This window comes from Arctopsyche grandis, chromosome 6, assembly GCF_051622035.1.
Source record: "Arctopsyche grandis isolate Sample6627 chromosome 6, ASM5162203v2, whole genome shotgun sequence".
NCBI classification, from domain to species: domain Eukaryota; kingdom Metazoa; phylum Arthropoda; class Insecta; order Trichoptera; family Hydropsychidae; genus Arctopsyche; species Arctopsyche grandis.
The window spans coordinates 25,043,663-25,062,361 of NC_135360.1; the positions used below are offsets into that span (position 1 = coordinate 25,043,663).

The 18,699-nt window shown below is 32.8% G+C and overlaps 1 protein-coding gene across 1 annotated transcript in view; it reads left to right on the forward strand.

Moving 5' to 3' along the window:
• The window catches only part of uif (sushi, von Willebrand factor type A, EGF and pentraxin domain-containing protein uif), a 67,274-nt gene that overhangs the window by 14,288 nt on the left and 34,287 nt on the right, over positions 1-18,699 (forward strand). Inside the window, exons 2-3 of the mRNA XM_077432155.1 lie at positions 3,414-3,497; positions 9,475-9,499. Coding sequence (XP_077288281.1) covers positions 3,423-3,497; positions 9,475-9,499 — 100 coding nt within the window. The 5' untranslated portion in view covers positions 3,414-3,422. The remainder of the gene's footprint in view (positions 1-3,413; positions 3,498-9,474; positions 9,500-18,699) is intronic.

Consider the following 18,699-nt stretch of genomic DNA (forward strand, 5'->3'; position numbering starts at 1 on the left):
AAATATTGGACGAATGACTTTTTGAATTATTATATTATTAATACCATCATTATATAAATGAAATTAACTGATAACGCGATATTTATATAATACACAAAATTTAATGGATCAACAGTGTGCTTAATTTGCAATTAACAAATCAAACATATTCAATTATGATGTGTTTACATTTGTCTTGGAAAATTGTAAAAATTCATTTAAACATTTAAATTTTGTTTTGTAATAATTTTTTTGAAAGATTTTCATTTTTAAATAATTTAATATTATCGTATTAAAAATAAGTGACAGTGAAAGGTTTATTCAATAGATTGAATAAAATCTTTATAGTTTCGCAATAGTTAATCCGCATCAATTATCTCAACATTTTTGCAACACTGGACGATGTAATGTCGGGCAGTCGACCTTCCTGGTTGAATTGAGTCATTTTGTAGCAATGTTGAGGCGCATCAACTATTAGTTTTGCTTGATGAATTGGGAAGATGAACATTTACATATGACGGAGCTGCTATACCGGCTTCCGCAGTGGAAGAATTGAGTGGAAGGGGTTGTCGCAATGTTTTCAACTCATATTTTGAGTATAATCATTATGTGTAATAATGGTATTAAGTACTTATGTAGAAAATTTCTGATTTTAATAAATAAATAAACTAACTAATGTATTAGCTTTTGTAATATACAAGATATTATTTAGTTTTAATTTTTATTATTAAATATAAAATCATTTCTGTTTATTTTTTTACCAATATTTTATTCAAACCTTGTTTTAGAAATTATCAATAATATACAATTAAATATAAATTACAAATCATTTTAAATAATTGAAGTTAATTTTTGGATCAAAAAAAAAATATTCAGCCTCACATTGTTTATTATTTATTCAGCTGCGTACGATTTTAACGCCGAGATTGCGTCAAATAAGAATTCTACTGATTTTAGCACATTTCATGTTAAGGCGGCTCATATCGCGACCATCATTACTCAAGAGTAGGTACTTGTCGAATTTTGCAAAACAATTATCTACCATTACTATACAACGAATCTAACAAACACTTACTCACTGCTAGTGGCTCGGTTTACGTCAGCGAAATTCAAATTACGAAACCAAACAAGCTCATGAGAACCCGAAGAAGCACGTTGTGTACATGTCGGCATATCGGCAACAAGAAGCGCCACAATGGCGGCCACAGAGCGAGAGAAATTGACTCGAGTTGTGGCACCAAAGTGTGCCAAGCTCGGTCGGGCTGGGAATTGGCGCGATTATTACACACGAGATTCGTCATTGATATTTGTGGGATTCGAAACCGACAGACTGGGGGGCGCCAGTGCGAAATTTGCTTTTTTTGCATCCTGTCCCTGCATCTGTGGGATGAATTTTCCCGACTGTCAATTGTGCGCGGTTTTGACGGCCGGAAAGTTGTGTCGGCTTTGGAGAATGAATGCGGATGGATGTCTGTCAAAATAAGCGCTTTTGGTATTTATTTCCGTTATGAATATATTTCTTCGATGTCATATTGAAAGAAAACTTAATCGTTACATACTATACCAAAATATTTTTTTTTGATTTTTAAATGCTTTTTATTATTACGAAATTATGTTCCCAATATATCTTATATCTATTTTAATAGCTACTAATATACTGATCATTTTCTATTTTACAATTTTAATTTAATTTTGGTAGTAATCATAGTATTATATTATTCTAATGTTAATGTACAGCATAATAGGAAAAAGAGCTCAAAAACCTATTTACAATTCTCAATACCTAAATATCTAGTCCATCATTTATACTTAACCAGTAGCGTGGTCTAGTGGTGAATGTTGAATTATCTCGTACTTGATGTTACGAGTTCGATTCCCGCTAAGTCTCGCTATTGGCCAGACCTTGATTTGTCAAGGTCGATCGTTTCTTATCAGAATTTGCCAATTTTTCTGATTTTCATTGAAACGATTCCTGTAAAATTGGCGTTTCCTTCCCAATTTTCTGTCGCCATATTGCTCACCATAGATGTCTCTGTGGTTATTTATCGAATATAAAATTCGTATTGTTACATGAAAGTTATTCATCGTTATTTATCGTATTAATACGATATTTGTAATATCTGACGATATATGTCAGATATTGTTTAGATTTACATGTATCTATGTAATAATTATGTGGACCAGGAAGGCGCATTTGGTGTTTACCTGTTAAGCCTTCCTGGTATATTTGTATATATGTATGTAAAAATATGTATGTAAAAATAAATAAATACTTGAAATACAACAAATATAATTATGTAGGATCAGCTGGCCGATTCTAATGTATAATGAAAAAAGCTTTTTTTCTTATCAGAAAAGTTGCTACTGACAAGAAAATTGCTAGAAATTTGTCTGACGATTTATTTGCTTTATCTCAACTTAAGCTTTTACAAAGATTTATTAAAACAAACAGAACGTGCACTAAAATGGACGAGTTATTATATAAAAAAAATGTCAATGTATCTACTTTCAAGTGCAATAAATATTGCAAAATGAACTTTTTATTATCAATGCCGTTGGATATCAAACCCAATGATTTATGGTTCGATATAAAGCTAAAGATAAAGTGTGAATTGTGAATTACTGTAATTCTTTATTTGTTTTTTAGTACAAATCAAATGTGTGAATTTTTTAAGAAGATTTTCGTACAGGATGAAAGACATCTTCATTATTTACATGTCAGTATTGCGGATATTCATATGAACATTTGCGCAATGTCTATTATTGTTTGAGAAGGTTATAAAAAAGATGTTGTGCAACAATTGAAAACATAATAAGTTTTTTTTTTGATTTTCTACAAGGTCCATTTGTGGCAATCAAGCTAATTCAACAGTTGAACGCCTCCTCGTATAAATTCGACAGATTTAATTTTAATTGCGCCTAGGAAAATGGAATGAAATTTTTAGATCAATTTTGATCGGATGCGGTTAATGTGCATTGAAAATTGACGACCTCGATTGGCTGTTTTTTTTTCTCCTAAATAAAATTAATAAAAAAATTGATGCTATGCCGAAAAGTGAACAAAAACCATAGCAGTTTATTTATAATACGAATATTCAACAGATTTCTCACACATTACTTAAAACTTTTTATCAAAACAAATAAATGTTTCTCTTTATGCATGAAATATGTAGGAAATGAATAACTTTAGTTTGTTTTAGTATGGAATTATTCACATATATAACGGTACTGCAAAGAAATTTGAAAGTAAAATAATAACAGACCAAGACTAAGATTAGAATCTTGTTTGCATAATTTCGTTTTAATTCGATCGCGACCTTATTCACAATTCTTACGTTTTTATGACGGCGAATCCATTAGCCCACTACTATGTGATAATATCTCCATATTAAATCTTACATAATATACTAATATTTAATTTTTATTTTTTGCAGAACATCAAGATGTTGATCAGGCACACGGCGACCCTAGCGGTCGCCATCCTATTTCTAGGAATCATCAGCACATCTAAATCTGAGGTATTTATAAATACATTATTATCTTTTTTCAAATTCTTAATTTTACTCAAACAAATGAACATATCGTTACGTTGTTTAAATAATAATAATAAAAAACAATTGCATGTCAAATACTTTTTCTTGCGTAAATAAAATATTTGAAGTTACAAAAAATACAAAAACATAACAGACCAAACGAATTATTTGAGAGTTGCTACTGTACAGTTAGTACTACCTTTTGATAATACCAATACGTTACGATAATATGTTTTACAATCTGTGTTCCGTAGAAATGCTGAAAGGTTCCACTTGGAACTATTTTTTGCTGTGTCAGTAATCAAAGATGAACTATGAATGTTTTTCATCATCATCAACATTCACAGCCATTCGCCATCCCTGCTGGATAAAAGCTTCTCCAAAATGTTTTCATTCGTTTCTGTTTGAGCAAATCTCATCCATCTCATTACACACATTTTTTTTGTTTTCTTCCACCCTTGTGGCCTTTCTTCCATCCATTTACATCATCTCGAGTACCATTTGTGCACTTTCTTCGTCCATCTATCGTCCGTTCTTCTAACCTCGTGACCCACCCATTGCCATTTCAATTTCTATACATCAACAATTACACAACTTCACACCTTTGTCATATTTCTTACCCACGTATCCCGTTTTTTATCTCTCCTCGTTGTGCCAAGCATACAGCGTTCCATACTTCTGTAAATGCACTGGAACTTATGCAGCATTCTGGCATTCAATGCCCAAAGCTTCGCTTTTTAAAATCTTTTAAAATGTTTTTATTTAAATAGAATACACCAGAATTGACTTTAAATGAATTAATGTGGATTGAATTTAAGAAATGACATCATATATCATAAATCACATCATATCTTATAGATATGATGTGATTATAAACCTTTTAAACCTTTAAAAACCTTTTTTTAACTTCCTAAATCGTTGTTTTCAATTTTGGTTAATAAAAAGGTAATTATGCCATGTTTAGTACCGAGTAATCAAACGGTGTTGAAAAGTGTTTATGATGAACGCATAATTACATTTCAATTTGATATTCAAATAATACAATGAATTCGTATGCAACACGAACAATTAGCCATTCATTCGACGCCAAAAACGTAAATAAACACATTCGGTATACAAATTAACCGTTTTTAATCCATTACGAGCGCCGTTCACCTGCCCACCATACGCGTATTGAACCGCAACAAACGGCCATTGTTTCCTACGACTAGTACTTACTTTTCTTACATTTCTGTCCGTCGAGAGAATGTTAATAACCTTGCCGGCCGATGGCCACGGAACTCGAGCGTGATTTGGACAAAAGTTGAATTTGCCGAGCGATTAGTCATTGTCGACCGTGTTGCTTCGCTGTCCGCTCGCAATCAAATCGGATGACTTTTCGAGTAAATGTCCGAATCGATCGGTATCCAGAATTAGGTAGCCAGGAAGTGGACCATCGTCGCCCACTGACTTGTGTCAGCCATTGACCGGTTCGATCCGACGTCAATTATTCACGGGTTCAAATTAAATTATGAACGTGTGTAAAAATTTATCTATGTATATTAGGCGCGCGTAAGAAAAAATTAGGACTGTCGTAAATCATATTTTTTTTCTTTCGGTGTTTGTATTGTAATAATGTGTATCGAAGTGATCTGTCGCTCGAAGCGTTTAATCGTCGTTTGATGGACGCGATTCCTATTTTTTTATAATAAAAGCGTGACGAATTTTCATCGTAAATTATGTTGAAAGATTGGGTTTTTCGTTTGGTTCTACTAAAAAGTAGATTTAAAAGCGTGTGATCGAATTCAATTTCACAATGTCTTTAAGTAAACCGATTTTAACACAATTTTTCTTAGTTGGAACTTTACTTTATTGTAATTTGTAGATTAGATGTAGTAATAATGTATATAATGTTATAATGCAGATTCTTAAAAAAACTGTTTTAATATTACCTTTGTTGTCAATAATAACCAAATTTTCCACGACATTTTCAAGTTCGGTACACAAGTGTTAATTAACTAAACATAATGCAGTAATTGAATAATCGCCATAAATTATTCTTACCTTATCTATTATGTATGTATATAAAGTATCAATAAAGTATTGTTTTCGTGAGAAATTTCGACCTCGAGATTTTTACTGATATGCATTCAGAATCGATCCCTGATTATGCTGTTCCTTGGGCTATAATAATACAATAACATAAATTAGATTCTTTTTTGATATTTTACCTTAAATTATTATACAATAATGCGAATTAATGAAAAAAACTTCACTAAAAACTTCAACTTCAATTCAAAAGTTTACACCAAATATGGATTTTCCATTGATTAATTTAAATTTTATTAGAAATTCACGCACTAAAACGCCCAAATTGAATGCAGATCTTTATAATCTTCATAAATTTTCACAACCACGAAGTCAATCGACCGTGAAACTATTAAAAACAAATTCAATATTGTACAATCCTTCACAAATAAGCGATCATTACCCCAAACCCATTGTCCAAGCGTTGATTGTTGAGAAAAAAATTAACTATTTCAATTACATATCTATATAATCATGCGATTTTTCAAAAACACTCCAAGCGACACAGACGACACAATAGAATTACTGAACAAAAAAAAAACAAAACAAAGATTTATCGATTTCTATATAAATTTTATCTCTACGTACGTATGTATGTATTTGTGTATGTACGCTAAAAATAGTGTTAAATTTGATTCGACTTCTTGACGTAAAAAAAGGTACTGTACCGAAACCGATTTTGACTTCCTATACATATAGGATAAATTAATTCAATCGTAAGTGTTACCAATAATTTACAACAACGACCTTCTCACCGTTTTGATCCGACACCATAATGTGCAGCAGGAAATGCAGGTTTCCCAACCCACGCGCGTGACAGACACTAGTGTAGGAAAATTTGAATATACAGATTGAAAATTAGCTTTTATTATTATTAGTATTTTTTATACAATTAACAAACGATTGTTTTAGAGTATTGTTTCTAGATGCGAGTGCTCGTGCAGAAAAATGAATGTTTTACTTTCTTCTTCGTTCGCCGAAATGCGATAAAGCTGACCGTGGGCTATTGTTTTGGCCGAAGCCACTTTCGTTATTTACGGCCGATAAACATGACGGATAAATCTGTACAATTAAGACTGAACGTATCTGGCTATCTGTTCCACACATGAACGGGAACAACCACGCTCTCGACTGTGCAAAAAAAAACTTTCCCGATGGTTCAACTTCGATCTGAATTCAATGTAACTTTTGCTAGGCGAAAGTGCTCGAGTCACGGGCTATAATCCCAACAGTTCACAGTTTAATAACAAACTGAAACCATAATGTTTCATAAATGAAACCATAAAAACTAAATCGAATACGTACAAAATTTTGGTAAAATTGTGACTTGTACTCGAGTAAGATTCAACCAATTACTTAAAAAATTCAACTTTTTTTTATTTAAATTCCAAAAATCAGAATATAAAAGATCTGAATATAGATTGCGATATATGTATGTATGTATATACATTTTAAATATGCAATTACTTGATAAAATCAAAATAGCGTGTTGATTAGATCCCCGATGCTCACTTTTACTTCGTACACAATTAAAATTCGACACTCCAACATTTATTGCAAATCGGAACGACTTTTCCCGAACAGATATGGATCGCCGCTAGATCGAACGTACATATTAACTACTAATTAAAAATCCGTCGTCGTTTTCTTCAACTTGATCCAATTTATCCAGTTTTGGGCGCGGCGAAACCAGAACGATCTTACAATAGATAGATGATCTGTCGAATTTGGCCGCCGGGTACTAACAACGTAGTTGTATTTATATAAAATAGCCAATGAAAAATCGTTCACTTGTATACTGTCAATTTTTTTTCGAACCTATTCAATATCATACAAACCAGACGGAAGATGACGGCGATGACGCTTCGTAAAATATGATCAGTTCGTTCACGCATATGCGATGGAAGTGCATATGCGCAAATTTATGGCATTTCCGTAACGCTTCCTGAGTTGCAAAATACAACATAAATTAAACTCAATGAAGGTGATTAAATAGTTTCTAGGTCAAATTTAATAAGACATTGCTTTGAACTACTGAAATATATTAAAAACGTGTTTTAAACGTAAGATGATTTAAAATTTAAGGATAGTTAAAGTATACCCTCACCAATACATGGATGAAAAGATGATTATATTCAATAAACTGCATTATTTTATAATGTGATACGAGAATTTAACGCTTGACAGCCGTTAGGAATGCAGGGATATTAAATCGATCGGGTCGATTGTCCGCAAGAGCGAAATCGTTGTTATAGGTCGGTAAATCAGTTGCAACACGAATCAGGTTTTCCGCAGCGGCAGCCAACGGTCCACAGATTCAATCTTGGGCAATTGGTCCTACTAAAAAAAAAATGACTTAAAGAAAAAACGCACGCGGGCAGAAATTTCGTGACCGAAAATTTCCAACGATAAAAATCGAAAGTACGAATCCTTCACGTCGCTTGAAATACGTCTACTTTTATGACACCTGTATCTAAAAATATATATAAGTACTTATGTAAGTATGTATATACAATGCGTATGTATATTGCGAAACGTTTAAAATATGTATTATGAATCATATCGTGTGATTACGATATCTAAATGCCAAATATCATATTGTACTATTAATGTACATACATGTTGATTTGTAATAAATTCTTTACTGACATCAATGGACGTTTATGCTAAATTATTTTCAACAAAATTTGAAGCTCTAACATTTAAAACTATCAATGTTTAAGCTTGGGTTAATTTAAGTGTTACAGTTGAAGTGTATCTTTCAGTTGTAATATATTTTGACTAGTTGGAATATATTCCGTCTAATCCACGAAAGTTGATTCATATGGCGAATTATATTCCAACTGATCAAAATATATTACAAGTAAAAATACAGTTCAATTATAAGTTTGTACCAGGTGAGATGGAGAGGCTAGGTTTTCGTGAAAATCTCACTCGACCAGTAAATGAAGTTGGAAAGTCACATTTTTGTTTTGAACACATTCGTAGAGCCATCGTAATATACCCAGCAAATATTAGCGCATTATTTAATTCGTAAAAATATCAGAGCTGTCAACACTCAACTCTATTAAAACTGGCGCACATTGTTGAAAGTGTATTTGCGCTTGTATAGATATACTAATATATATCGAATATGAATGGTTTAAATAGTCAGTTGGAATATATTACAACTGAAAACACACTTCGACTGTAACATAAATATGAACATACATACATACATGCATAGGTAGAAGAATTTTCAATTTGATTTTCTTAAATTTAAAGCAAATCGCTCGTTGTTATATTATTTTAAAACGTCATATTGAACTATAATATTATATACAAAAACGTTGTAATAAAAACTTTTGATAAAAAATGTATTGTTTAGTAAACGTATAAATAATACATGATATATTTTCAAATAAAATAAAAACAAATGAATTTCATCCATGCAAAAATTATTAAAAACAATTATCGCCATGTAACAGACAAAATTGAATTATACAATTAATATAATTAAGTAATTAACCATTTAATATAGAAAAGATTCATTAAAAAATAGTGGTTTTGCAACAAACAATACATACATTGTTATATTATGTATATTAAAAGGTGTAGAACATGCATGACGTTCGTATAACGCAATTCAGATTCATTAAAACATTTGAAAACATAAATTTTACCTATTTTATCTTTCATAAATAATACCTTTTACATACAGAAAAAATAGGCAGTAGGTTGATGTTATAGCATGCATAAGTGTGTGCTGTTTATGGTTAATGTTTTAATATCAATTGAAGCCTATACACTATAATATCGCCTATTTCTAGTATGATTCAATCTACCCGGCTTGTATATTTACATTTTTAATATTATTTAATTGCACTTCTAATGTATTTTAATTTTATGTTTACAGGAGAATGTCTTCGCATGTCCGAACGGTGAGTGAACTTACAAATATTTACTTTTACATCAATTGCACTGTTATGTCGTGAGTACATCACTCCGAACTCCTTATTTTAAAAGTGGCACGGATAACGCTAAAGTCACTGTCGACGCAAATGCAAATTCAACCATGCCAAAAGTCAATATCGAGACATACCTAATTATGATTGCGCGAATTTTGCACATACTAGTGAATCACTCGCGAGCAATGTCCGCGTTCGAAAACCGTTAGTCGAGTGCATATTTACACTATGGGAAAATTCGCATGCCTATACGAATATAATACGGATTCGACAACTTAAGCAAATTAATATGTTCAAATAGTACGGTTCTCGGAATCTCTATCGACCGACTTTTCATCGGTTTATGCCGATTTTTCTTTGGAACACGTGGAAACGATCGGAAAATTCTTCCAAAACAAAATTCTTACACTTTGAAATCAAATTTTTCGAACATATTATTAGTATTTGTGCTTATTAAGTTTTGTATTGTATTGTAATATATGAAAATTTGACACATTTCTTAATATAGTTTAAACATGCTTATATAGCCTTCGTTCTTGTAATACCAGCAACGTAGCTAAGTTGTCAACGTGTAGTGATTTCAACTAAGTGATCGTGGGTTCGTTTCTTGGCCCAGTGTTTGCTGTCCATACCTTGGATATATACATATGTATGATTCCAGGTCGATATTTTCCTTTCCAGAGTTTGCAAATTTATCTGACTTCGTTGAAACGGTTCCACCAAATTGGCAAACTTTCCCGTCTCTCACAAATTCGAGTTCTCATATTCGAATCTCGTATTTGTTGATTATGATATAAAAATATGCTACCCACTCTGTAAAATGTATGTATTTCTCAAAATAGTAGTATTATCACATTTTTCCATATATGTCTCCATGATACTGTAAAAATACAACTGTTTGTTTGTTATTGGCCAGATAAAGCGACTTAGGTCTTTCTAGTATGTATACATATATACATATGTATGTATGTATGTATACATATGTATGTATGTAAAAAATAATAAATAAGTGATCATTGTCAATTTACCATTGGTTCTTCATACCAAACAATATTAAAAAACACAAAGATTATAATGAATAGATCGAATGGTTCAAATGTAATTGACTTATCGTAAAATTACATTTAAACATTTGACTGGTTTAAAAATAATTGACTTATCGTAAAATCATTATTTTTATTACATATTTACAAATGTACATCATATGTTCCATAACAGGAATTATCCCAATTGAGTTTCACCGTAGGAAAGGTTTTATATATTACTATCAATTTTATTTTATTATCAATTTTCAGTTTAATTGTTTCATATAGTATGTACATACATATGTATGTAAAGTAGAAGCAACACTATTAACACATCAAAGGTTTTCAATTCTCACAAAAAGAAACATGCAAAAAAAAGGCGTAAAACGTGACTCGTAAAACACAACATGCACAAGTTTCAAGTGTATGGAATCTTTTGACGTGTTGAACCATTGGTGTTAACACATGTTACTACTAAGGTTTTAGCATCGAATCAATGTATTGACTCATTATCACGGTGTGAAAAATCATCTGAAAATAAAAGTTCAACCAGAAGACGTATGGATATGAACCGTTATTGATTTTACGACTATAAAAACATTCCCAATATTGTTTAATTAAATTCTATTATGCACTTTACGATACCATCTCCACTAATTAAACACTATTTTCACAGTCGATCATATAACATACGGAGTATGTATGTATATATTATATATTGCTCTCATCTTAACGGTAAGATTTCGACCAGGCGCAAGTGTGTGCGACCTGACCCGTGTGTGTGTGTGATGTATGGTCAATTTCGATTTCGAGCCAGTGAAATCTTCTTCTGCGGCGATCGTTATTATTTATAACCCGCTTTTTTTATTCGCCCCTCCATTTATTTATTACTTTATGTTGTGTTCGTTGCGTACGCTTTTATTTCCACTCGTCCGATATGAGACTTTCGAATTCCGCAATTATCTGATGAACACCGCCGGGGAAGCGGCACTGCTGCTAATTATACGAGTGTATGAGTTTTGTATACGTGTGTATATGTATGTATGTATGTAATGTGTGTGTTTGGTGTAATCTTTCAAGAACTAGTTTTTGTCCGGTATGGATCGATCAGATACATATGTACATACATAGGTACATTTGCGTAACCGTGTCGTTTCGCACCGGCGACTCTTCTGTAACTTCCCAGAGTCGTACCGGTTGGTATTGTATGGGTAAGAAAATCGGAAATGACCGGGTGTAATTCGTGCGAGTGAGTTTTGACATGTACGAGTTTGACCCATGTGTGCATTGTCTTGGAAATTGCTTGAACTGTCACTCGTGTGCGCCAACATTGAGGTTGTTCAGTAGGGCAGTAGGTAATTGCTAATTTCAAGGATTTAAAATGGTGTTAGTCTTAACTTTGATTCTTTATGCTGGATTCTATACTCATTAACTATTGTATGTATGAATGAATGGATAGGAGGTATTGAGCGGCTCTTCAAATGGTTGTGATATGTTTTCTCGTCTTCGAATGAAAGATCAACTCTCATCTAACACACGAGTATTATGTATATAGGTATATGTATGTATAGAAAATGTACCAATTGTGTTATTGTTAAAAGATATTCTGGTATATATTTATTTATTTTATTACATTTCATACCAGGAAGGCTTTACAGGTAAACCCGAATGCGCCTTCCTGGCCAATTACAAACAATGCAGCATTTTTATTACACAAGTCGTTGAATTACGAGACACTGAAAACTAGCAAATTAACGAGACATCTTACACATACTTACGTATATGTAAGTTGATAGTTTAATTTAATTTAAATTTCTCCTTGAAAATTGACGTTTTTATAATTGAGGTTTCATAAGTTCAGTATAAAGCCTCACGTTAGATTCTCTGTTTACATATGTAATATAAATATGTTTATTCAACTGTATTCCTTTTATCTTATCTCCATTTCCTTTAAATGTTCTATTAGTCTTGTGTATATTTATGTATGCGCTTGGGTCCTCCTATCTCAGTATTATTCTCCTACTATAATAGCGTAAAATCAGATGATACATATGTACATATATATGTACTTTCATATACTTCATTTCATGAACCGTTTCAAAATAATGAATTTCTTTCCTATTTATTATTAGAAAATTTATATTTTACCATAATGCCATTACGGGTTTTACCCCATAGCAACACATATGGTATTAAACTTGTACATATTTATATAATTTTATATATTATTAATTCGAAATCATATTCAAATAGTAGGTAGGATGGTTTTGCCAATTTGATGAGGACCGTTTCAATAATTAAATTAGATAAATCGACAAACCCTGATTGGAAGCGATTGACTTGGATTCACAAATATCCAAGTCTTACCAACAGCACTGCAGAAATATTTTAAGTGAATTCAAAACTTTAACCCGAGAGCCTCTCTATGGTTAGCATTATTGCAACCACCGAACTACATTAACTGCTATTTTATCAGCAAGCTCTCATATTTAGAGTCAAACATGGAATTATCTCAAAATGTACGATAAAAACTAGTATATCACATATTGCAGGCAATCTGTCTAATTTTACAAATATTTTTATCGTCTGTGTGAATTTTTCTCACTACCTACCTACTACGTATCATACAAGAAATTTATCGCATTGTTCTGTAGTTCTTAGAAAGCGATTCGAATTTGCTTTAAATCAGGAAGCTTAAGAATTCCAACCCCCTTTTTTGCAGCAACTGGCCAAGTGTGCCAATTGGCGTGGGCAGTACAGGCTCCAGTTGAGCGCAGAACAGACCGTTCGTTATTAACGGTTTTATGCAAAATTAGGCTAACGCCTCCACTTTATGCAGTGGGAAGTTGCAAGCGTTGCACACAATGAAATTACCGATCGATGCGACCCAATTGCACAACACACATATTTTCCCTACAGCTTCTTTATTTAATCTCCATACGATAAAAATTTGCACCCACACATACACACACACACACGTGTATGGCGTTCGATTACACTTGACCGATTTTCGAATTACCGATGCGTATGCAAATTTCGGAAAAGTGTTCCGCTACTCGTGACTCTCAATCATGTCACATCTGCGATCGAACGATGTCGAAGCAATGTTAATTGGGCTAAACGATTCGTTTCGATGAGAATCAAAATCGAGTGTATTATTCGTACATGTCTAATATGTTTAATATAATATAATAGAAGAAGGTCGATTTAGGTGCATTTGAAAGGCAAGGTCGCAAACAGAAACTCGAGGAATGTCGGTAACTCCTTTCGAATGTCTTTGTGTGTCGAAGTGCTACGTGCTGCATACGTTAAATTCCTACGTGTCGCTTGTTGCTCTCTATATAACATAAATTGACCTGTTTTTGCGAAATTGATCCTATCAACAGGTGTTCTAACCAAAGGACGGAAAAGCTCAATATATTATACTGTTTTTTAAATAAAATAATTTCAAAGGACTTTTGACTACTTTATATTATAGGATTCATTCAGATCTATGTATGTATGTACATACATAGATCTTATACCCGAGTGCATCTTCACACGTTTTGTGCATCGCGTACGACGATGACGATGATACCATGAGATAACATCTTCGTAACTGGTTGAATCTGGTCAAACGGCGAGCCCCGTTACACGGTCACCTCGTGTAAAGTTTAGCATATGTATGTATGTCTTAACTGGCGAAATGTATGTACCTGGTAAAGTGCAACTGCAATCAGCGGTCACTACTTGCTTGCATGCTCGTTATCGAACGATGGCTTCTATCGCCGATTACGCCGCAGTACCGTAACTTAAGCCACGGTTTATTCCAATGAGGGCTTGCTGTGTGTTGCTATTTTTTATTTTTGTTATTTGTGTGCATGTGTGTAGTTGTGGGTAATGTAGGGTATATTCAATGCTAACGACGGACAAGATTTCGTTAAATTACGTCACGTTTTATATGGATTATTATTATAAAATCTGTGATAATTTTTGTTGTTAGGGAAATTGTTGCCGTTTATGCGATGTGATTAACCTTGCTTTTGATGTGGCTTTTTATGATTTTTGATGGTCAAAATTAGGCTTGCTCGTCGGTCTTCAGTCGCTCTTTGGAATACAAGTATGTGTAGCTTTAGTCAAATTTTATTAGTTTGAAAAGATGCGGATTTTATTGAATTTCCATATGAGACTACAATGAAAACCTTAACAATAGAATTTCATACTGGAAGGATAATCTCAATTAGGTGCAATTTTTTTACCTTGAATGTGATTTGAATGCGAAAATATAAAGTAATAAAATACAATACATAAATAATATTTGTATAAATTTAGAATTAATTTTTCAAAAAAATGTTGTTTTGCTTCCATGTATACATATGTACTTGCTACTTCAGTGAAAATTTTTCAATTGAATCAATCATTTTCATACTTCCATTAATAATTTTTAATATTTTAGAACATCTTTGAATTTCATTGATCATTTTTATTCGTCAGAAATGATAGATTAATGTTTTCAACGTAGTGTCAAAATTAATAACTTTCTCCAAAGTAGTTTTATTGTTTGGTACAAAAAGCACGATTTTCATCACTAGAAGTTGTTAAAGAAATTGTTAATTCATTTTTTAAATTGAACCTAATTTTTTGTTAAATATATTCTTGAAGTTTTTTATAATTATGTAGTTGATGTTAAAATCTATGAATAAAATTCAAATTTTCATATTAACTCATTATGGACCGCCAAAATTTTCCAAAAGCTCTCTATGAGTGTCCGTGTATTTTTTTCAAATAACTGTAAAGACTAATAAGTTTTTTAAATAGAACATAACTCATAAACTAAATTAAAATTTGAAATACAACTTCTTTTCGTGTAATTTTTCATGTAGACTGTTTGAATTATCAGATCAGTACTTCTCAAACTGGAGTTATTTCTGTATTCAATTTTGCATGAATAAACGATATCTATCTTATAGATAACTGTGTTATCCATTTGAATGAAAGATTCAATTTGAGAGATATGCACATATGTATGTATTTACACAATTAAAAACCAGTCTACTAAAATGGCTGAGGATTTGAAATCTTTTCGGAATATTATTATTTTGGAATATTTTCGATCAATTCCTTGAAAAAAAGTCGAACTTTAATCGGCCTTTGAATGAAGTATTATTAAAAAACAGCGTATGTATTACGGCCCATAGTGTGTTAAAATTCCTCAGTATGTTTGTGAAGAAAACAAATTGTTGCCTCTATTTACATACATATGTACGTATGTACATATATGCATGTATAAAAGTTGAGATAGTTTGATCCCTAAAAGAAAATTAAACTATTGAATTACCAAAAAACGTGTAAATTCTTCGGAAAATGAAACATGTAAGCATGGAAAATGAAACATGTATGTATGCATGTATGAAAAATGAAAATTGGCATTATGTATCGTAAGGAAACTCGCTATGAAATATTCCACATCGCAACAGAACAATGTTGAGGCGTGCCATATTTTTCATTGATTTTTCTCATTATCCGACTCATTGCGAAATCCGAGGATTCGTTTCACCCAAGTCAGATCCTCCACCGATGCATATCGCACATTTTACACTCGCCATGCTAAAAACAAAACCCAGCAGCGCAGCAGTGGGTATTATTATTTTATACTTCCCGCGTGATATCGAAGAACAATTAAAGCGGCAACTTCCGTTACGTGTTATTACGCAACTGGAGCATCGTGCAATCATATTAGGCGGGTGTACGTACATATATGTACCTGCATATGAGTGGTGAAATTCCCTCTACTTACGTGACTATACGTGAATAATACTGGATAATAATTTTAAAATAAATACACCTGTATGAGCGGAAATCGATCCTTTGCGACGCGTACCGGTCCTGGCGCGTGTGTGTGTGTGTGTTTACAAGCGCGCGCTCGTGACCTCTTTTCCCTTGGTTAACTGTAACTTGTGCATGTGTCGATGACTATCGCTCGGTTCGCGTTCGGAATTCAGGATTAGCTTTTCAGGTATGTTCTGAAAGTGATTTCAGGCGTGCTGAAGCGAAATGAACCGCCGTTGACGATGGCGTGTGGTTCACGGTTGTTAATCGTAGTCGGCCAGTTGGACCGAGACGGTCGCACACATGGCCCGATTCGTCTGAAACGAGAACAGGGAAATAAATGTGTGAAAAAGATTTGATTATGTATGTATGTATGTACATATGTATATAACAGTCCTTTGGAATTTGATGTGTAATTTGGATTTTAATGGTATGAAGATGTCAATTAGGGATTGCAATATCGATAAATCGTCAAAATTTCGCCGATAATTACCGGAAAGTATTTATCGCGAATTAAGTACATATTATCATCATCATATACAGCCGCTCAATATCCACTGCTGAATGAAGGCCTCTCCAACACGCTTCCACTCGTCTCTGTTTTGCGCAACTCTCATCCATCTCACACATTTTCCTAATTTCGCCTACCCATCTTCCCTGCGGTTTTCATTTTACCCTTTTGCATTCTAGCACTTATTTTGTCCACCATTCGTTCATTCTTGTAGCCATGTACGTATACAGTCATATTATTGCATAGTATTACATTAAAAATCAATGCAAATGGCGTATTGTGGATTAGGTTGTCTGGAATTTGTTTATTTTCAGTATTAAATGTGGCAATTTCAAATTGATAAATTCACTGGCAACACAGACAAGCCAAATCGAAATAAATGCGATCAGGCGGTTGCTTTAATTATGATCCAAACTTTCAAATAGTCCAAATTTTTATAATTGATTAAAAATATAAAAATTAAATTTATTAATTTTTACGAATTGACTTAAATGTATTTATTTGACATTATTCACATGAGATTTATTTTTAGTTATTTACGATTCAGGCTAACGTTTTTAGGAAAAGTAACCACCAGTAAAGTTATTTATTTACTTTTAATTTACACTAGGAAGGCCTAACAGGTAACCCCAATGTGCCTTCTTAGGCAGAAAAATTGTACATTTGATACTATGGCCAAATTTGTAAATTTGCAGCATTTTATACAATTCCGCGGAATTCAAAATTGCTGAATACTCGAGATTTGTGAGAAGATGGTTAAGGTTGCCAATTTGTTGGAATCGTTTTAATTAAAATCAGATAAATTGGCAAACTTTGATGGGAAACGATCGACCTGGAGTCACAAATCCAAGGTCTGGCCAGCAGAAACCAGTGGAATTTGAACCTATGAACACATTGTTCAAAGCATTATATGCTAACCACTAGTCTTTTCTGCTGGTTAATAATCCACTTTTTCATTTACCGGTAATTACCGGTAGTAGGAAAAATCGTTTACCGATTTATAAAGTTTTTCGCAATCTTAATGCAATCCCTAATGTTATATATAATATAATGCATATGTAGCAATGATACGTCCTTCAATCAAGTACAGAAATATTTCGTCTAATAGACAATTCCTTCACACGTGTATAGTCATTATTTGAATATACATACATATGTACATTTGTATGAATGGTGATTCATAAGTATCAAATTTGATTTGCTGTGCAATGTTGAATGAAAAGTCTTGAGTTTTATTTTTTGCGAAGCCTTACTAATTGAACCCATAAATAGATTTCAAAGTTCAACTACATCCAATTCAGTAGGTAATCCAGTATATTAATTACCAATGTTAAACGTGTATTTTTTTTCAACATACCGGTCGACGAGCACACTATTCGATGACACGTTTCATTTCAATCAACACACCGGCTATTAATTACCAGTCGTCTTCCTCTTATAACAGTACCATAATTTCAATGAGAGGATCCGACAATCCGAGACATGTTGCTCGATACCCATGGCGAAGCAGAAGCGCGGAACCCCATCGAACTGTCAACCATTTCCCGTAATTCGAAACGCACGAACATATGTATATATGTACATACATACTCGAATGCATTCCGAAATGATAAATACATAGGTGTGAATTATTCAAAAACTACTATACATGTATGCTCTACGAATGCACTGTGAGCGTGTGTGACTCATATTTAGAAAGGACGTAGACCTTATCTCGCGTTCATGAATAGTATTATAATATGAACAAGATGACCTCTAAAGCGTTGATAGTTGTTCGGTCGTGCGGGGCGAAGGCTCTTAATTTGTCGATATGTTGTGTTTGAGTTTGA